At 57.9% G+C, this 19,900-nt stretch overlaps 4 protein-coding genes across 13 annotated transcripts; 1 reads left to right on the top strand and 3 right to left on the bottom strand.

Annotated features, from left to right (window-relative positions):
• Positions 1–128: 128 nt before the first annotated feature.
• LOC102065590 (erythroferrone) lies at positions 129–4,396 on the bottom strand. 5 transcript variants are annotated; one of them, XM_026795051.2, is made up of 6 exons: positions 3,724–4,396; positions 3,434–3,594; positions 3,234–3,342; positions 3,072–3,162; positions 2,909–2,987; positions 129–2,550 (listed from the first exon to the last, which is right to left on the bottom strand). In XM_026795051.2, the coding sequence occupies exons 1-6, from the start codon at positions 4,394–4,396 to the stop codon at positions 2,302–2,304; spliced, it is 1,362 nt and encodes a 453-aa protein (XP_026650852.2). In that variant the 3' UTR covers positions 129–2,301. The 5 variants fall into 5 exon arrangements, with proteins under 5 accessions (XP_026650852.2, XP_074402918.1, XP_074402920.1 ...); XM_074546819.1 differs by having other exon boundaries at positions 2,381–2,627; XM_074546817.1 differs by having other exon boundaries at positions 2,909–3,162.
• Positions 4,397–4,512: 116 nt separating this feature from the next.
• Positions 4,513–8,442, bottom strand: KLHL30 (kelch like family member 30). 5 transcript variants are annotated; one of them, XM_074546812.1, is made up of 8 exons: positions 8,011–8,442; positions 7,030–7,873; positions 6,780–6,948; positions 6,502–6,588; positions 6,168–6,323; positions 5,904–6,092; positions 5,265–5,410; positions 4,513–4,948 (listed from the first exon to the last, which is right to left on the bottom strand). In XM_074546812.1, the coding sequence occupies exons 2-8, from the start codon at positions 7,801–7,803 to the stop codon at positions 4,697–4,699; spliced, it is 1,773 nt and encodes a 590-aa protein (XP_074402913.1). In that variant the 5' UTR covers positions 7,804–7,873; positions 8,011–8,442; the 3' UTR covers positions 4,513–4,696. The 5 variants fall into 5 exon arrangements, with proteins under 5 accessions (XP_074402913.1, XP_074402914.1, XP_074402915.1 ...); XM_074546813.1 differs by having other exon boundaries at positions 7,030–7,870; XM_074546814.1 differs by lacking the exon at positions 8,011–8,442 and having other exon boundaries at positions 7,030–7,326; positions 7,444–7,996.
• A 32-nt stretch (positions 8,443–8,474) lies between these two features.
• ESPNL (espin like) lies at positions 8,475–12,540 on the bottom strand. Its single transcript, XM_074546686.1, has 6 exons — positions 12,343–12,540; positions 12,173–12,255; positions 10,677–10,727; positions 10,221–10,356; positions 9,961–10,134; positions 8,475–9,895 (listed from the first exon to the last, which is right to left on the bottom strand). Exons 1-6 carry the CDS (start codon positions 12,538–12,540, stop codon positions 8,648–8,650), a joined length of 1,890 nt encoding a protein of 629 aa, XP_074402787.1. The 3' UTR covers positions 8,475–8,647.
• Positions 12,541–15,974: 3,434 nt separating this feature from the next.
• Positions 15,975–19,552, top strand: FBXL12 (F-box and leucine rich repeat protein 12). 2 transcript variants are annotated; one of them, XM_074546830.1, is made up of 4 exons: positions 15,975–16,473; positions 16,548–16,620; positions 16,818–17,111; positions 17,181–19,552. In XM_074546830.1, the coding sequence occupies exons 1-4, from the start codon at positions 16,124–16,126 to the stop codon at positions 17,589–17,591; spliced, it is 1,128 nt and encodes a 375-aa protein (XP_074402931.1). In that variant the 5' UTR covers positions 15,975–16,123; the 3' UTR covers positions 17,592–19,552. The 2 variants fall into 2 exon arrangements, with proteins under 2 accessions (XP_074402931.1, XP_074402930.1); XM_074546829.1 differs by having other exon boundaries at positions 16,818–19,552.
• Positions 19,553–19,900: the final 348 nt, after the last annotated feature.

Here is a 19,900-nt window from a genome sequence, read left to right as displayed (position 1 = left end):
AGATAACCATTGTTTACATTTTGTTCCTGAGGCCTCCCAGCTTCTCAGGAGGAAAAATCCTAAGGAAAGGATTTTTCAGAAAATATGTCTGACAGTTGATGTCACTCTCACGACATGGCGCAAAACACCAAGGCTCCTTTAGAAGGGTGCATAAGAGATTTATTAGAGCAACATGTTGCTTTTATAGTTTGTCAAGATATTTACATTTACTTAACAGACACATTCACTGCCCATTGGTCAGGAGAAAGAAACAAAGTTCTCAATAGGTGAACAAGGAGCCCCTTCATTTTGTGAGCCAGCTAAAGTCTGTATCTTTTAACTTTCTCTCCTCTATCGTGTCACCATGGTGACAGCCTTGGTGTCTTCCTCGAGAGAGATACAGGGCATTCCTTATCTTTAGGAAGCCTTTGCTGGCTCACAGGAACAGCACAAAATGCCTTTCCTAGAGGTTTAGCTCACGTAGTGCTAGGGTTGAGTGTCTCTGCAAACACAGTGAATTCACTGGACAGGGGTGCTGGCAGGAAGGATCTGGGGGCATCAGCTCTGCCAGCTTTTAATGGGACAGTTCTGCTGTTCACATCCTTGAGCTTTGTGCAAGACCCTGGGAGAGTCTGGAGTTCCAGGACTCAGACAGGCTGTACCATACAGACTGTGAAATCCTCTAGGCCACCAGTTTGGGATGGGGTATGGGCTGTCCTTCACACTGGGTAGGAAACCTGGCTCTGAAGCTGGGCTGTGAGGTTGCCTGCAGCTGAGGGACACAAACACCCTTTCCAGAGCAGCAGCATACCTGCCCTGTGCTTGCAGGAGTTTTACCCCAAAGTTGGTATGGAAAAAACGGCTGGAGTTTGCTCCTGATGTTTTCTGGGAAAAGCGTTTTCACTAAATGGGCTTGGTGAAAAGGCAGCTGAGCTGCAGGCAGGCTCTGTGCTTGTCTGTGCTATCTGAGGAGGAGGCATCTCAGGTTTTAGGTACTAATTAGTGTCTGGTGTCTCATCCTGTCTCAGTGCCTCTGCCAGCTGTTGCTGCAGTCAATGTGCTGTTTTCCAGAGAAAATTTGGCCTAAGACCAAATGACAGAATGAAAGCTAAATGGATTGGGCTACCTAAGCCCTGAAGTTTCCAGTTTCCCACCCTGTGTGTGAGGGGGCTGAGATGGTGCATTGTGGTTGCCTCCTTGCTCTGATGAGGCACAGCTGCAGTCCCAGGGAAGGGGACAAGGGCAGGGTGATGCAGGAGCTTCCCTGGCTCCTTTCTGTTTTCTGTATCCCTGGAACTCTGGGATTTGTCCCAGCTCCTGTCCTGTTTGGGACAGGTGGCTTGGCCATCTTAATTCTATTTCTGCTGCAGCAGTAGTGAGTTACACTTCATAGGCTTAGTCTGAGGGTGCATCTCCTGCAGAGCACTGAGGAAGGAAGTGGCTCTCTGGCACAGATTTTGGGTAGTGCTGGTAGATCCTCTGCCAGCTTGTTCTGCTCCCAACCATTCCTGTGCATTTTGATGTGAGGCTGCAGTGCAGGATGAGCTGGGAGGGAATGCCTTTGTTAGCAGCACACTCTCCTGTTTCTGCTCTTGAAAGGCAAATTTGGAGAGCCCAAACAGAGCAGCATGGAGTTGCTTCTATTTGTGGCAAAATAAACCCCGATGGCAAATTTCAGAAAGATAACTTGCTTTCCCTTCTCAGCTCCCCCTTTTTCCAGACCCAAACACCCCTACCCATGAACTGCTGCATTAACAGCTCCTTCACCAGGCTCCTCAAGGAGATGCAGCCCATGGGGATGGGCAGGGACATCCATGGAGAAGGTGGGGCTGTTAGCTCAGGCTATCTTGCAGTGCTGCTGGCACCACTTGCCCAGTTCTGAGCACTACTGGGAAATGAAATGCTCTCCCTTGCTGGTGCTGCCCTGGCTGGGTCACGTAGGCTGTGCCCTGCTGAGCTATCACAGCCCCAGCACGGAGCTGGGCTCTATCTGGGCTGCCACAGGCAGGGAGTGCCTGCTCTGCAAAGCCAAGGGCAGGAATTTGCTTTAATCCAACGTGTGGCATTGTTGGGACTTGGCTTTGATGATTGGTGTGAAGGATGTTGGCTCCTGCCAGCAAAGCCCCTGCTCACACACTGCAGGGGCTAAAGCAATGCAGAATCTGGCCTGGGCTGCTGAGACTGAGTCTGGGCAGGGAAGGGAAGTGCACTGAGGGCAAAAATGGAAGTGTGGGGCTTTGTACCATGCACAGTGGGAGCTGAGCCCTGGGCAGCCATCTGCTGCCACTGCCAGCAGTGTTTCCCAAGATAAACTTCTAGCTTTTAGATAAAATTGAATGCCTTTAGGTCCTGCTCAGGCTGCTTTATTACTGTCATCATCATCATCATCTCCTTCATTAACCTTTGTCCATCTTCAGCATGAGCAGTATCAGACCAGACTGCAGCTCCCTGCATGAGCAAATGCTCTTCCTTAGGCTTGGTGCTGAGCAGGGGAGGCACGATGGTGGCAGGCAGAGGGAAGGGTCTGGGTTCAGCACGGTTCAGCCTCTTCACACTCCCAGCAGCACAGCGCTGAAATCGGAGCCACTTTGAATGGTGAGGGGAGAGCCTGCCGTGTTGTCCACAAAAACAGAGGCATGCTGCCCAGCCTGGGGGGAGAGAGGGGTCAGCAGGGCCAGGACACCTCCCCTGGGCACCAGGCATGGCCTGGCAGGGCCAAGGAGAGAGCTCTCCCTGCACACAGCAGCCAAGAGCTGGAGGAGCTGCCCCTACCCTTCCTTCTGGGAAAAGAGCAGCACAAGGCTTTAGGGCAGCCCAGCCACAGTCTGTGCCCCAGCAGAGCTCTGCCCTCGCTGTCTCTGGGACCCAATGCCCTGCCCTGGGCCGGGGCCATGGAATGCACCTTCCTGCCCAGCCCTGTCCCACTCACCTGCAGGTAAAGGGTGCCTGTGACAGCGATGGTGAAAAGCTCCCCGCTGCTCTCCAGCTGGGATACGCTCTCCAGATGGCTGCAGAAGAGCAGGGGCAGCGGTGGGAGGAGCAGCCCCTCCTTTCCCAGCGGTGCTGGGCTCCTTCCCCCTGCCCGGTGGTACCTGTTGTGCTGGCAGCAGGACTGCACGCAGATCAGCAGCCGCAGGCGGCTCCCGCGGCATCCCTGCCTCTTCCTCCGCGGCTCCCTGCGCGCTGGGACAGAGCGGGGGGTGAGGCCAGCCCAGCCTGCCCCGGCAGCAGCGCGGCGCTGTCGGAGGGCTCACCGATGTGCAGCGTGCTGCTGAAGGTGTAGAATCCCGCAAGGGGGGCTGTGTACTGCCCGCTGGTCAGGTTCAGCCCCGGGCCACGCTGGAACATCTCCTCCCTCTCAGGCTGGCATGGGGAATGGCTGAGTTAGAGGAGGAGTCCCTGTGCCAGGACAGGTGCCCCTACAGACAGGGAAAGGGGCAGGCTGGGCACTCACAATGTAGAACTGCCCCAGCTCCAGCCACGTCTTCTGCTCCACAGCGATGTCTGCACGCGTCCGGCAATGGAAGGCCGCTTCCACACGACGCTGGGCGCTGCCTGTGCTGCTTTCCTCCTCCTTAGACCCTTCCCCAGCTGTCCTGCACATCTTTGCCGTGCCTGACCCCGAACCCCAGCGGAGTCTGACATTAGGAAGGGAACCTTCACTTCTCCTGGCTCTGCTGCCCAGCCCTGCTTCGCCTTGTCCTGCTGTCCCCACAGCTCCCCCCCTGTGTCCCCAGCCGGTACCTCTGAGCAGGAGCTGCAGCTCCCTCAGCAGCTCCTCGGGCACGGCCGGGCCAGCCCCGGCTCCCGCGGTTGATTTCCCCGGGGTGCCGGGGCCCGCTGGGGCCGTGAGGGCCCCGGAGCCGCCGCGGCCCCGCTCTCCGCTGTCCCTCCCGGGGCTACCGGCCAGCAGCATCCAGGCCTGCCGGGGATCCACACGGGCCGCGCCGCGCTCCGGGGCCAGCGGCCGCTCCCGGGCTGCCCGCGGCGCTTCGGTGCCGGTGCCGGCGGCGCAGAGCAGCGCCAGGCACAGCTCCGGCAGCCGCATCCCGCCGCCGCTACCGAGGGCGGCCCGGCCCCGCCTCGGGCCCGCCTCAGCGCCGGGCTCTGCCCTCGGGGCCGCCCCGCCGGGAAAAGCTTCTGTGGGCCCAGCGGGAGGTGCCGCCCCGGCCCGCGGCTCCTCAGCGCCTCGGAACCACCGAACAAGCGCAGGGGAACAGCTGAGCCGTCCTGCGGGCCCAGCCGGCGGGGAAGCCGCAGCTTGTGCTGGCCCATCCCTCTGGCACCGGTAGCGCCGGAGATGGGCTGGGGCGGGAGTGACCGCAGCAGCGGGGCTCAGCCGGGTGCCGGCTGCTTCACCATGGCCGGGATCACTTCCCTGGGTGCGTGCTGTGCATCCCAGCAGAGAAACCAGCATTATGCACAAGCAGCAATGTCAGGCTTTGATGGGATCAACCACACCTGAAATACCCCAAAATCTTTAGGGTTTGGGGGGCAAGAAATGCAGTTCTAAAAAACCCACAAACTCACAAATGAAGAGAGCTTTAACCAAAGCGTGTTTATAAGGAAAAGCCTTTTCCCTGCAGTGGTGGGGGAGAACATGCTCCTGGTGCCCCAGCCAGCCTGGCACAGGGCTTCCACCTCCCACTCACCAGTCTGAACAGCAGAAAAAAGGGGAGCACGGCTGCATAGGGTGACAGGCATCACTGAGGCTCTCCTACCACCCATGGTCACCCTGGAAAGGTTCTGTCCATTTGGAGGTGTCCATGAAGATGGAGGAGGAGCTGTGGAAGAGCCAGAGGCAGGGCAGGGAGCCCTCGCGTGTCCAGAGGTCCTTGGAGCAGTCGTACACCTCCATTTCCACCCGGTAGTCCCCGTCCATGCCCTTCCAGTGGCCACCGGTGACAAAGAGCCGGTCACCCAGTGCCACCATCCCCCCGTTCTCATGCAGGGTGTGTAGGAGCTGCACCTGTGTGAGGGGCAGGGTGAGATGTGCAGGGACTCCTTGGTGGCCTCTTGCTCCCACCACAGAGGACAGTGACCCCCCAGATGTGTCTCCCTCTCCCATCTTTTCTTTCTGTGGGGTTTGCGGGCCTCTGGTGCCTTGTGTGTGTGTGATGGGGAGCAGGGGAGGAAGGAATGGGGCACCCTCAGCTCTGCAGGTGTTAATAGAACCAAGGGATGAGTGGGTAGGAGGGAGAGGGGTGCTGGCACTGAGGGGAGGCAGCTGGGAACACCATCCCCATACCCCTGAGAGGCTGATCATGCCTGGGCCCACATCCCACCTTCTGCCAGATGTTGGCCTCTGGGTTGTACACGTGAACCTTCTTGGTGTTATCCCCGATGAGGTAGATGAGCCCGCGCAGGGTGGCACAGCGTGGGGCTGAGAGGTACTTGGGGATGAAGGGAGATGTGATCACACTCCACAGATCTGCAAGGAGCAGTCATTAGCAGTGCACCCCCACCCTTGGCTCTCCATGCAGCTGCCATTGCTGAAAAAAGCTTTGCTATTTCAGGGGGAATTTGAAAGGGAGGGGGCAGACCAGCCAGGCAGACAGGCACCATCCCAGTCAAGGGTCTTGCATAACAAATAATGTGGGGTGGGGACGTGGTTTGTAGTGTTGTGGGATGGGAAAGAGTCTGCTTGAGGAGCTGGCATTGTCACAGGGTGGTAGTTTCTCCCCAAGGCAGGCAGCCTGCCCCATCCCAATGCCCAGAGATTGATTTCACTCCACCCAAGCTCAGCTCTGGCTGTGTCAGACACCTGTGACTCAGGTCCGTGCTGCAACAGCCCCACCACAGCCATCACCACACCCTGCCAGCACCCACTCATCCCACAGCACTATGCATGGCACTCCAGAGGTGTCACCTGCCTGGGGGTCCCAGGGACAGCACTGGGGGGTGGCAGCAGGCTCGGCTCTCACCTTGAACGGGGTTGTAGCACTGCAGAGTGAGCGCGTTGTACTTGACGGCGCAGGAGCCCACCAGGTAGAGCTTGCCCAGGCAGCTGGCAGCTGCAAAATTGCTCACGTACTTGAGGGCTGGGCTGATGGCACACCAGCTCTTGTTGTACGGGTCGTAGCGCTCCACCTCCACCACGTCCACTGTTGTCCCTGCAGGGTGACAGGACACTGCAGCCACCCTGGGGCACCCACCCCAGCGGCTCCCCGGGGTCTCTGCAGCCTCACCCCCGATCACGTAGATCTCGCCGTTGAGGACGGCGCTGGTGTGGTTTGTCCTGGCTCTCAGCATGGAAGCGATGGGCTGCCACACCCCGTCCCTGGGGCAGAAACACCAGGCCTGTGTCGTTGACCACGTGTCATTCTGGGAGCCCCGGGAGCCACCTAGGGAGAGACAGGTCAGGTGGGCCACCCTCTCCAAGGGCAGCTGTCCCTGGGTACTCCCTGCCCGAGAGTAAGGAGAGGATTTTGCTCAGAAAGGAGCCTCTGGCCCCACACCAGTGCCTCATGCTCATTTCACTGTCCCTGTCCCCCACTCTGCCCCAGCAGCCCTGGCACTGACCTGTGACATACACATCGTTGTTCAGAGCCACCAGGGAAAAGCCCCACTTGTTGTAATCAGGGAAGTCAGGCAGAGCCATCCATCGCCCTGAAAAAAAACCAAAAAACCACACACAATGACCCCACAGCCAGCAATGACACTTTTTAAGCCACCCCTGTTTCAAGCCCATCCCATCCCAACCAGTGTCTCTCTGAACTGACACCAGTTTGGCAAGAGGTGGCTTGGGGGTAGACAGATAATTAACATGGAGGGAGCTGGAGGAAGTGGGGGGCACTTACTGCTCTTGGGGTTGTAGAAGGCAAAGTTCCTGGTGGCAGCCGGCATTTCCAGCCCCCTCTCCTCATCCTCACCATCCTCCAGCACACGGCCACCAACCACCACCAGCACCTCCTCCAGCTTCTGTGGTGGGGCCGGGGGGTTCTTCAGGGCCCCGGTGCCACTCTGTCCCTGATGAAGAGGCCAGGACGGGACCCTGAGGCTCCTCCTTCCCAGCTCAGGGAGCGGCATTTAGGGAAGGGGGGTACCCACCATGGTGCGGGAGCGGGCGACGAGCGCCTTGCTGGCATCTGAGTCACGAACGAGAGGCTCAGTGGCGAGGAGGTTCTGCAGGTACTGGTCAGGCAGCGACACAAGGTGGGTCAGCTCCAGCAGCTCCGGCAGGAACTGGGCTCGGGATCCCGGCTCGTGGCGTACCCAGCGCAGCACAGCCTCCACCAGGCTCCGCTCCTCCTGCACCTGCAGCTGGTCATTGGACAGGTAGACAGCCAGCCTCTCCTTGGAGAGCTGGAGGAACTCCTCCTGAAGAGAGACGGCTTCAAAGTTCTCCTGCAAGAAAGACCAGGCCTTGGAGGAGACCTCAGGGCAGCCGTGGCTCTCACCAAACTCACAGATACCTAGGCAGTTGGTGGCATCCATCTGCTGCCGGAGGTAGCGGCTGCAGACCTTCTGGATGGCAGGGAAGTGGAGCTGGCTGGAGGTCCTCATCAGCCCCTCCACGTTGCCCTGGTTGATGGTGACCTTTCCCGTGTAGGCAAAATCGAGCAGCATCTCCAGCGCACTGGGGTCCACTTCCTTGAGCTCCACCCGCGCTGCGATGCTCTCGGCAAAGTCACCGGAGAACATGGCATAGAAGTAGTGGCTGCAGAGGGCCAGGATGCCTCTGTGGCAGGGAAACTCCCGCCCGCCCGCCACCAGCGTCACGTCGGCCAGTTTGGGGTTGGTGCGGAACTGCTGCAGCCCCTCCAGCACGCCCTGGGCGTGCGAAGGCAGGCAGAAATCAAAGTCGTCCATGTTCCTCACCATGGTGCCGGCGATGGCCGCGGGGAATGGCAGGCGGGCGCTGCCCGAGCAGCGGGAGGCGAGGGAGTCCCTGCTAGGAAAAGGCGACGGCGTCTCCCTCTCGCCCTGTCGCGACATCCTCCCGCCTCCCCAGCGCCCGAGTCAGGGACAGCAGCGGCCGCACAAGCGCTTCCCACACCCCCTCCCACGGGGGCCGCGTTTTCTCCTCACCGCGCCGCAGCTGCCCCGCCGGGCCCCGGCCTTTCGGGGACGGTTCCCGGGGCGATTTGAGCCCTCTCGGCGCGGTCACTCCCGCTGTCAGCAGCGCTCCCCAGCCCGGCCGGCCCGCGGGAGGGAAGGGACCGCGCTCCCGGCGCTGGGCAGGGACACGCCGCACGACACGGGATCAGCCGCGACGGGGGCACTCGCTATTTTTAGGCGGCACCTGGACAACTGCTCCCTGCTCTTAAAGGCACCGCACGGGCAGAGCTCCCGCCGCCGCCCATCCTCGCTCGCTGCCTTTAGGAAAGCCTCCCCCTCGCGGAGGGGTCGGTGGGGCAGCGAGCCTGGAGGGACGAGATCCCGCAGCAGCCTCCCTGCACCCCATCGGCAGCAGGGCTCCCCGCCATGCCCCTCCTGGCTCCCCCGGCTCGCACTGCCGGGGCCGCTATAAATAGAGGCCTTTATCTCACCCTGGGGCAGCCGAAAACACGCGGCCGAAACACCCGCCCGGGGAGAGTGGCAGCGGGGCTGCTGCGGCGGCCCGCCCAGCTCAGCAGCTTTCTCCACCGCCCCCAAAGCCTCGCTCAGCTGGGACAGAACCGAGAAAGTTTTTATTGCAGCCCGCGGCCTCCGGAGCCCCTCGGCATCACTCCTCCAGGCTGAAGATCTCGGCCTCCTTCTCCTTCCAAAAGGCGAAGCTGCGATCGATGTAGCGACAAATCTCGTCCCCCTCGTCGCCGGGCAGCCCCGGCAGCTGGCCCGGGCCGTGCGGAGTCCCGAAGTAGCGAGCCTTGATGTCGTCGAAGCCGTCGCGCCAGCCGCGCCGCCCGGCCGCGATCTCGTCGATGACGGCGCGGTGGAAGGCGCGCACCGCCCGCCAGCCGTGCCGGCCCAGCTGCTCGAATACCTCGAAGCAGAGCAGGTGGCGGCCTCGGCGCTCCTCGGGGGACAGGTCCTGCTCCAGGATGCGGAAATAGCCCAGCATGAACAGCTCCAGCGACAGGCTCTCGTACTCGGCCGGGCCGCCGCCCGCCGCCGACACGAACTGCTCCGGGGAGAGCAGGGTGCGGGCGGGGGGCGGCGGCGGCGGCCGGCGGGAGGCGGCGTCCCTCCAGCCGTTCAGCAGCTTCTGGATGGCCGCTCGCTGCCGGGCCAGGCGGGCCGCAGCCCCGGCCCCGCTCCCCGCTGTCTCCCGAGGGTCCCCGGCCCCGGCGGGCCGTAAGGGCGCGTACGCGGAGCGTCTCCAGTGGCTCAGGAAGAGCATCACGATCCGTTCCTTCCTCAAGCTGCCCCACTCCGGCCCCTGCCGCTTCCCCTGCCGCGGGGAGCCGCCGTCGGAAAACGCCTCCTCGCAGCTGATGCCCGAGTCGCTGGCGGCCTCCGCCTCGCGGGGCCCGGCCGGAGCGCTGCCCGCCGCCCCCCAGGCGGGCTCGAAGGCGCCGCGCAGGCTGCGGACGCAAACCCCGCACTGCCGGATCTCCCGCTGGGCCAGGCTGCCCCCCGGCTCCCGGGGATGCCCGGCGGCCGGGGGGAGAGCGCAGGGAGCGGCGGGCACGGCCGCGGCAGCGCGGGGAGCCGGCAGCCCCTCCATGTTGCCCAGCAGCGCGGCCAGGCTGTTGACGGCGACGGCCAGGCGGCCGCACCAGACGGGCAGGGGCTGGCCCGGAGCGGGCGGGGGGCTGCGGACGGAGATGTTGAGCAGCGGGGCGGGCAGGAGGGCGCGCAGCTCCCGCACCAGGCGCCGCAGCTCGCTCTGGTACACCTCGCCGCGCCGCCGCAGCCGCAGGCTCTCCACTGCCCTCTCCAACTGATACAGGTCTGTCTCGGTCAGCAGCTCCCCGAACGGGCCCAGCACGCCTTGGTGGGAGGGCGAGAAGCTCCAGGAGCCGGCATCCTGCGGAGAGAGGCGGTCAGCGGTCCGACAGCCCGCGCCCCCGGTGCTCCCCGTGCCCCTCGTACCTGCCCTCCCGCCGGCTCCTCGTCCGCCAGCCGGGCCCGCAGCCGCCGCACCATCACCTGCCGCTTCCACTCGGGGATGAGCCGGCCCCGCTCATCGTGCGTGGGCACCAGCGATTCCGCGTCCACCTCCGCGGGGTCCGGCCTGGGGGGCCTCGCCGGCCCGGGCGCCCCGTCCTGTGCGGGCAGAGTCATGGGGGGCTCGAAGGGGCTCGGCCGCCGAGGGGACGAGCCGGGGGCCGCGGGCCGAGCCAGCGACCTACCGAGTGTGCGAGGAAGGGCGCCGGGATCCCGGCCCGCTGCGAGGGCTTGCGGAGCTTCATCTCGGCCGGCATCGACCTGCCGGGCTCCATCCCTGCCGGGCCCGGCGGCTGCGGGGGCAGAGGCGCGGGCCTCCTCCTGGAGGACGGCAGCAAGGGCAGGTGGGCCCCAACACCTCCAAGGCCCCCCCAGCTGAGGGGTGACCCGACACATCACCCCGGACCTGAGGGAGAGCCCTCCTCGGGGGACAGCCAGGGGTGGATCTGATTCCTTCAGAGGACAGGACGGAGCTGAGGAATCCCTGCTGCCCGCTGTGCCCCTGCAGCCAAGGACCGAGCCCGGGGCCGCCCTGTGGCTGCCATCCCTTCTCCCAGCCCGTCCTCCCGATCCCTGCGGTGACAGGCTGGCGTTCCTCGGGGATGGAGGTGCCCATTCCCCCAGCCCCAGTGCGCTCTTACCTGCAGCGGGGGCTGAGCTGGCTGCTCAAGGGGGCCGGGTCCTGTCGTGCCCTGCTCAGGGAGCACGCAGAGGTGGTGAGGCTGCACCCCCAAAGTCCCTGTGTGGGGAGCAATGAGCGATATGGGGCAGGAGGGAGGATGGAGTGGTCGGGCAGCCCTGCAGCGCTGGGGCAGGGCACAGAGGCATTGAGCATTGTATTAATATTTGATGGGGCATCGAGTGGCAGCACCAGGGCTCAGTGGGTGGAACTGGCGCCGTTCCTGGAGATCGTGGCTTGGTGATTTGGCTCCAAGCCTTGTCCTCCTCTCGGGGCCAATGGAGAATGGCCGAGGCTGGTCATGGCCCCAGGCCAGGTGCTGGGGACAAAGGAAACATCTTGCACAGGGCACTGAGGGCAGGTTCTGGCAGCGGGGGATGCTCAGCAGAGGGATCTGCTGCCTGGGCATCGGTTACTGGCATCCAGCCACATTTGTGTTCTTTCCCTCCACCACCATCCATTATATATGGCTAGCATGGACTCGCGGGGCTCACTTACATGTGAGAAATTCAATCGAGGGGCTGGAATAAAATTAACAAGCAGCAGATCTAAGCCTATAAACACCGATTAGCTGGTGAGGATCCATTACAGAGTCAGCCTCCCAAGCTTCCCTGGCTCCAGTGCAGGCTGACACCCAGCTCTCATGGGGGGGATAAGCTTATGCTGCCCAGCAATAGAGGATGAGTGCAGGTTATACTTTGCTGTAGGAGGGGGGAATGTGCTCAAAGTCCTTTGGCAGAGAGTTGTGTCAGGCTTGTCCCTCCCAGCAAGGAGAGCATCTTCCAGGATTTCAGCTCTCCACAGTGCAAGGGTGTGCAGGAACATGAGAGAAGAGGAGGTTCTGCCCTAAACCTCCCTCTCTGCCTCTTTTCTCACCCTGTTTCTCAGGAAAGCAGGCACTGGCCCCTTTGGGATCTGCTCAGAGAGTCTTGGGGGACTCTCCTTTCCCTTTCCCTTTCCCTTTCCCTTTCCCTTTCCCTTTCCCTTTCCCTTTCCCTTTCCCTTTCCCTTCTCCATTTCGTGGCTGCATACCCACAAGGATGAGCAAAGCAGCACAGAAACAACCAAGGATGGCCTCTCTCCTCCAGTTCCAACAACCACATTCACCCCTCTCCACCAGTTCTTCAGCCTTATCCCACCCCAAGTTCCCACATCCATATCCTTCCCTCTCCCACAGCTCCCACTGCCCCAGTCCTGCACTAATGAGCAAAGGAGCAGAAGAAACCAGGCGAGGCCCTTCTCAGCATGCTGGTTTTCATTTCAGAGGGGCCAGGGAGGATCCACATCAAAAGGGATCAAGGGGAGGAGGTGCACGTGGTCCCGAGGCCAGGCCTGCCCTGGCTGTTTCTGCCCAGCTCCTCCGACACTCTCTGGGAATGCTGCTGGAGCCCGGGGGGGCTCGGTGCCCTGTCCCCATGGGAGAACGTGCAGTGCGGGCCACCTCCGGGAGCTGCCTACTCCTGCTGGTTCTGCTGCTGCTGCTGGTTCTGGTTCTGCTGCTGGTTCTGGTTCTGGTTCTGCTGCTGCTGCCGCTGCTGCCGCTGGCGCCAGCGCACCACGAAGGGATGGAGGCGGCGGCGGGGCCGGCGCGGGGCCAGCCCGGCCCGGCTCTCCTGGCCCTGCAGCACGCGGATGCCCCCGATGGGCCCTTGGCAGGTCGGGCAGGTGGCGGCGGCGTCGGGCCCGGCCTGGGGCTGGATGCAGGCGTGGCAGAACACGTGTCCGCAGGGCTCCACGGCAGCAGCGGGGCTCTGCAGGAAATCCACGCAGATGCGGCACACCCGCACGGCTCGGGGCGCGGGGGGCTCCTCCCTGACCTCTGCCATTGCTGCTCCCGGGCTCGATTGCTCTCAGCCGCTGGCAGGACTCGAAGGCTTGGCTTCCACTGGGGGCACTCAGAAGCTCCTCAGTCACTGAGAGCACTCAGAAGCTCCTCGGCTGCTGTGGGTCACAGCCCGAGTGCTCTGGCACTGCCCAGCACTGGGGGTTACAGTTTGTTTATGGTTACCCACTGCAGGTGAGTGATCCTGGCTCTGATGACATCACAGGGTTCTCAGGGGCACACCCAGGAGCTCCCCCATCCAGAGAGACAGATCCTGTGGCACACAGCCCACCTGGCAGTGGGCTGCACACCTCAGTGTGTGCCCAGATCCCTTCCAGGCGGTCCCTGCTGGTTTCCATGCCATGTGCTGGGGCCTGGGGCTGAACCTCCCCAGGGAGAGGACTCTGCTCAGCCCCTGGTTGAACTTCAGGAGGTTCCATCAGCCCATTTCTCCAGCCGGTTGAGGTCCCTGAGGCTGCAGCATCATCTTCTGGTGTCAGCCATTCTATAGAGAACTGGGACTAGTTTTCTTGGTTTCTAAACTTGATACTTCATTTATTTGATATCTCAAAAGCAGTGGGAATGAGGGATTGAGGACCACCCGTTTCTACACTTTGTAAAACTTAGTGCTTCATGTCTAACTGATCCTGTGGGGCAGCCAGTGCGAGACTGATGAAATCTGGGAGCCTCCCCAAGGACTGTGTCCTTGCAGAGGCACTGCTGCTGAAATCACAGAGCCATGCTTAGTTGAGAGCATAAAGTTAGAGGGACTGGGAAAAACTTTCTATTTCTATTACTAAGGGTGCTCAGGGAGCAGATTTCTCTCACAGCTGGAGAGCCCACAGAGCAGTAAAAGAGGCCAGGAGGAACCATTCAGAACACCCCAGGAAGAGAAGGAATGACCCCACACACTGGGGCAGGGCACTGACTGCAGACCCAGCCCTGCTGGGTGGGCCCCATTCTTTGCCAAAGGCTGGATGTGAAGCAGGAGCTCAAAATCCCATGAAAATCAGGGAGCACAAGAGCATTGCTGCTACATTTCTGCTGCAGTACCAGCCAAAAAGCAGCTCAGATGGGGCTGTTGGGTGCTTAATGCTGCCACCTCCCTGTTTCTCCCTGGAGAAGGACTTAGATGGCAGGATTAATAGGACACAATAATCATTCTGCCATTGAAAATGTGAGTATAAAACCTTTGAAGGGTAGAAAATCTGTCAGAGCTGGAAATCCTGATCCTGAGTTCTAAGGAAATATAAACTATATAACTATTATTAGTTGTATAGACTCTATAACTTAGACCAAAATTACAAAGTGCTTATATAACTTAAGTTATATCAATATATAACTTATAATATATACAGCTATATAACCTGGTATCAATATAACCTAAATAATGACTTTTTATATATCTAAATAACCTGATACCTACATAACCCAAATCATAGCTTTTTATACCTATATAACCTGAATCATAACTTTTATACCTAGTAAACTGATATAAATCAATTTTTATACAATGTAATGGCTGGTATATGGTTAACTAGTTGCTTAATGCTGAATAGAAAAAAAAAGAAAAGGAAAAAAACCCTCAACAGGTGGATAGCTTAGATAAGTATAGTCTAATGAAAAATAGTAATGATATATATAATACTAATGAAAAATGGTAGTATTACTAAAAATAAATAAATAAACACCTGCTCTATAGACATTGGTCTGTGAGGATTTATTTCCAGCCTATCTTTTGGGCATCATATGCAGCCACTCTTCTAAGAACCTTAAAGCTTGTTTTTGGTAATCTATTTCTTTTTTGAAGGATTCAGTAAAAATCACTTATGTCAATAAATCTGTTAAAAGAGAGTGAAAATTGGTGCCAAGCTTTAGAGAAAGAAAGGAGAAAAGAACAGCCCATGGTAAGCACCAGTCCCATGTAATTAGTGCTGGAGACTGCTGAGGCCATAGACACACAAGAACATGTCATGACACACTCTGTGCTTGCCTTAAATCTGGACAAGAATAAAATAACTTGTAATTTTTTCCTGCTGCCCAGCCCGGCTGTTTTCTGCTACTGCTTTGGGTTTTTCAGTGCCCTTTAACCCCACACCTCATATCTGATGTCTGCCCAGACCCCCGAGGCTCCTGCCAGTTTTTGCTACCCTTTGTTTGTCCCCTGGCTGGGCCCAACTCTGCCTCTTGGGATTTTGCTGGTCAGAGTGACCCCAAGATGCGTTAGAAAGTCTCCTTCTCCAGGCTGGCAGTTGAACAAGGAGTCAGAACTCCTCTATTCTCGGTCTCAAGGTTGTTTATTGTCTCTATAAAATTCTTTCTCTGACCCACCAAGGTGTGTCTGGCAGGTCAGGCTGAGGGACACAGCCCTGGCCAGCAGCACATCCATCCTCAGAGCCCTCAGGGACTGGCTCTGCCAGTCACGGTGGAAGCTTCCAGCAGCTTCTCACAGGAGCCACCTCTGTGGCCCCCTGGCTACCAAATCCAGGCTGTGCAAAACCAACACTGAACTGCAGCAGTAGATCCCAGCACAGTCCCAAGGGGAAGGAGTTCAGTTTGCTTTCTGTCACAACTGAACTTCAGACTCCGAGGCTTCCTGGTGAGAACAGCCTTCAGCTGTACCTTGGTGGCTTCAGCAGCAGTCCTGGCTCACTTGCCAGAGCTCAGCAACCTGTACTTGACTGACACAGATCTTACACGTATTCTGCCCTGATGCCTGTGAAGATTCACCTCCTCAGAGAGACCAGGGTGTCACCAAAGCCATGAAAGTACAGGGACAAGTGTAGCAATTGCTGCTGCTGCCACTATAAGTGCATGGCCAGAGCCTCCTCCCACCAGGGAAGATCCTGTTTGCATCTGTATAGAAGCAGCTCATTTGCTGGTCAGATTTTCAGAGAAGTCTCCTCAGGCTTCTCCCTTCTTGTTCCATCTACCCAATGGATGTGAGAAAAGATGACAGAAATCTACCACCAAATGGAGAAAAACTACTTCTGGACAGCAGGACAAGATCTCTGCTCAGAGACCATTAGTTGTGGGCAAAAAGCACTCGGTGTGGGCTACAAAAGAGAAACAAGTGTGTGTCTGGGGACACTGGGGCAAGGAGGTTGGCATCAGTGTGAAGTGCACTTGTGAAGGCCATGGGGTGTCCAAATAAAGAGAAAATACAACAGTGTGTGTTCACAGGGTGAGAGGGAAAGAAAACAAGCAACAACTCCAAAGTGCTCTCTGGTGAAATGTGTCATATTCTAGAGGACAATGAAGCTTGCAGAGGTAGGGACAGAATATTTTACCTGCTCAAGCATCCTCCTGAGGTCAGAGTTGAATGTATTACTTTGTATTCTCTTCTTTCGGAGTTGCAACTATGCACTGCAGATATTCCAGGCTCTTTGAGACTCAGGACAGCTGTTCCCATCCTGTAATGGCATGCTGGGCATCCAGAGAGGAAATGATGTGAGCTGGTGCCACGTGAACATTAGAAACAACAGGTCAGGGAGAGTGACTGGGCCAGGAATGGTCAGTGCTAAGCCACATCTTCTCCTCCGAGAGACACCAAGGGGGACAGGGCCAGGAAAGAGGAGGCACTGGAGATGGGGTGGTGGGGGGTAACGGGACAAGAGGCACCGGGCAGGGGACACGGGAACAAGTGGCACAAGTGGGATGGGCGAGGCTGGATGAGACACCGGGGCTCAATGCGGAGGAGCGAGGCGGCACCGGGAGGGGCTGTCGGTAAGAAGGGGGTTAAACAGGGAGGTCCCGAGCCCAGCGGAGCACCGGGGCCTACCGGTACCTGCGAGGCCGCGCTCGCGGGCCGGGCCGGGGCTGGTGAGGGCTTTGTTGTAGCAACGGCCGCGATGGCGGCGCGGCCGGCCCTGCCCGACTCGGTGCTGGTGCAGGTGCTGGCGCTGCTGCCGCTGCGGGACCGGCTGCGAGCGGCCAGGTAGGGTGTGGCCGGGCGGGAGCGGCCGGCTGCCGCCTGCCCGCCGCGGCGCTGACGGCCATCGCCTCCCGCAGGGTGTGCCGGCGGTGGCAGCAGCTGGCGCAGGACCGAGCGGTCTGGACACATGTGGATCTGAGCCCTCACCGGGTACGGGCCGCCCGTCCGCACCGGGACCGGGGCGGGGAGAGAGCCGCGGTGGGAGGGAGGGATGGGGGAGGCGACATCACCCCACTGTGCGCTGACACTGACTGCGGGGTGAGATTACCCTGCTGCGAGCAGGAGCTGAGGGGCGGGGTGCCCTTCCCCAGCCGTGCCTGGAGCCGGGCCCTGTCTCTCTGCCGCAGATCAGCCGCCGCACGCTGTGGCACCTGGTGCGGCACCGCCTCCCCGACAGCCTGAGCACGCTGCGGATGCGGGGCGCGCCTCGCTCCGGCGGCAAGCAGCGGCTCCTCTCGCCGGCACTGCTGGCTGCCCTTCGGAAGCGCTGCCCCCAGCTCCATCGGCTGTGCCTGACCGAGACCGACCTCCGCCATGTCCCGTACGAGAGCATGCCCGCCTCTGTCACCACGCTGGAGCTGAGCCTCTGCGACATCCCCGACGCCTGGTTCTGCGTGTCCCCTTCGGTGCCGCCGCCACAGGTACAACACCTCGCTATCGACAGCATTCCCACCTTTTCTGACCATCATCTTCTTGACATTTCCTCACAGAACCACTTGAAGACGCTGAGCCTTTGCGGCACGTACGGCGTCACTGACATGGGGATCCAAGCGGCAGCTCCGCACCTGGAGGAGCTGGAACGCCTGACCCTGCGGCACTGCATCATTGGCGATGCTGCCATGGTGTTCATCGGGCGGCACATGAAGCAGCTCCGCTACCTGGAAATCAGCAACGCCTACTTCCTGACAAACAGGGGGCTGGTGGCTATCGTGACCCTGGAGCACCTGGAGACGCTGTGCCTTGACCTCTATGATTTGGTCTCCCTTGGTACTGTTATCGCTTTGCTGCAAGTGCTGCCTCGCCTGAACCACCTCAAATTAGGTGGAACTTGCTTTGAAGATGAACTCCTCGGTAAAATTCAGGAGAATTTTCCACATTGCACCATATCTCACACTCTGTGACCACCTGAAGTTCCTTAGTACACCTGAAGAGCACTTCCTTTTTTTTTTTTTTTTTTTGGAAAAGCCTATTTTCCTGTAGCACTGGGACAGAATTCCCATTGGCTGTAAAATACTACATTTTTTCACATAAATATAGTAAAAAGCTTGTAATGTAAATAAGTTTTTAAACAAGCTTTTGGTAGGATTCCCCCCTCCTTGTTTTCCATGGATCAGAGGAATAGGAAGGCTGGGAAGCACACTCAGCCTTTGGGAAGCCCACTGACCAAAACCTGCCTGGGGTGATGACAAGTTTAAGCTCTGTCTGCTCCTCTTTCTCCACTGCCAAGGATTAGGCAGCAGCTTAAGGAGTGCAGAATTCAAGGAGCAAAGTAAAGCACCCTTCTGTCACGGAAAAAACAGACCTGGCAGCCAAACCCTCACAAAATTCCTTCTCCTTTCCTTCAAATTCAGATCTTCAAGTCACTTTTCAGACTGGTCATGAAGATTTCTGAACACCCAGTCCCAAGGGCCAGACATCCCCTTTGCCCCCAGGCATTGCTGAGGCTGCTGTTACCTCTGGGTTTTGCTGGTAACATCCACATTTTCTCATCACCTTTTATTGTCTGTGTTCACATCCTCTTCCTCCCCCATCCCCCAGTATCCTAACAGCAGATAGCCACCTCAATTTTATGTTGTTATTCTAAATTTTTTGTCAATGTTTTTAGGCAAATATTGTATTTCTTTTTAAAAAAGTTGCAAGCTTTGAGCCTTCATTTGAATCCTTGTTTTTAGGATTTTTTTTTGTTTTTTTGTTTTTAAACCTGCTTCAGCATCTCTCCTGCCCCTTAGGCCAGCCTTCCTTGTGACAAGAGCATCCCACAGGAAACAGAGCAGGACAACTAATGAATGCCTCAGTCGAGCCTTTTCTGCCCTGTTTTCATCCCAAACGCCCCCTGCCCTCCATTCAGCTGCAGCACATGCAATAAACCTTTGGGTTTCAGATGGTCCTGGATGGCAGTGACCCTCCCTGTGGTGAAATCCTCATTGCTGTCAGGTGGCCTTTGTGCCTTTGCCTCTATTTTGTTCCTAAACCCAGTCTCAGGGTAGCTTCAGGGCAAATATCCAAAGGTGAAACGCTCCAACTCTGCTTTGGAAAGCATCCCAAGGCTTCTGACTTAGTAACTACCACTCTGTGTTTATCCCAGACATGGAGATTAACACTGGTGGAATCAGCCTTATTAAAACCTCCAGCATTCCCTGTTCCAGCTCTCTGAGGTGGGGAGGGACAGTACAACAGGAAAAGGGGAAATCAAAAACAGTAAAAATCCATCAGTCAGTCAAGGCACAGAGAGAGGCAGCAAGAACCTCAATGTTCTACTGATCTTTGCAATCCCAATGGCAGAACAACAGAATTTAATATCCCCACAGTCACAACATGCCAGTTTTCCATTCACTGACTGCTAAATAGGGAACAGCAATTACAAACTGATATGGTGCAAAGCGGAGTGGTTTAGGTTTGGAAGCGGGGGGGGAGCTGTAAATATTGGATTACTATGGGCAAATTAGGGGAATAAACAACTGAAAGGTTTTTAATCAGTAGTTCTGGCTCTGCTCACCCTCCCCACATACCTGCCTGAAGCTCTTTGGAAGGTTGTTCTTGACTTTTATTTCTTCTGATTTCCAAACTCAAGGGGTTTCTACTCAGTTCATCTCCATTTCATCTTTTGCTGACTTGAGCATTTCTTCCCCCAGCCCCACCTTCTCAGTGTCCATGAACACATCATTATATCAAAGCCCAAATGTTCTTAAAAACATACAATAAATGAGTTTAGCTCAGAGACAGCTAAACCTTCAGCAAAGCCAAGACAAAACTGGTTTTGGCCAGCAACAGCTTTCTCAGCTGGCACTTTTGTGAGCTACACTTTTGCCCGTGGTTTTCAAGTTTGTAGCTGCACTCTATGAGAAAGAAAAAAATTATTAGCACAGAGGAATTGGTTTTGAGTGTGGTGCAAATCGGAGTTTGTTCTTGGAAGGGGAAGGTCAGTGAAACCTTTCTGTCCTGACTCAGTTTATTTGAGAGCAGTGACGTTTTGAACTTGGATCTGCATTTTGGGTGGTTTAGAGCTAGAAAAGGTGAATTTCCTCCTTTTGCAAGTGCACACCGCCATCGTGTGGTGCGATTTGTGAGCGCTGACAGCGCCCAGGTAAAAATCACACCCTCTGTGCCCTCCTGGCACTATTATTGTGGGAGCAGCTGGTGTAGGGGATCCTGAATCCTCGAGACTGAGAGAATGTCATCCTGCATATCGCTGGGAAGGAATCTCTCACTG

The sequence above is a fragment of the Zonotrichia albicollis genome, chromosome 9, assembly GCF_047830755.1.
Source record: "Zonotrichia albicollis isolate bZonAlb1 chromosome 9, bZonAlb1.hap1, whole genome shotgun sequence".
Lineage (NCBI taxonomy): Eukaryota > Metazoa > Chordata > Aves > Passeriformes > Passerellidae > Zonotrichia > Zonotrichia albicollis.
The sequence above is the reverse complement of the archived record's forward strand: the minus strand, read 5'-3'. Positions and strand labels throughout refer to the sequence as shown.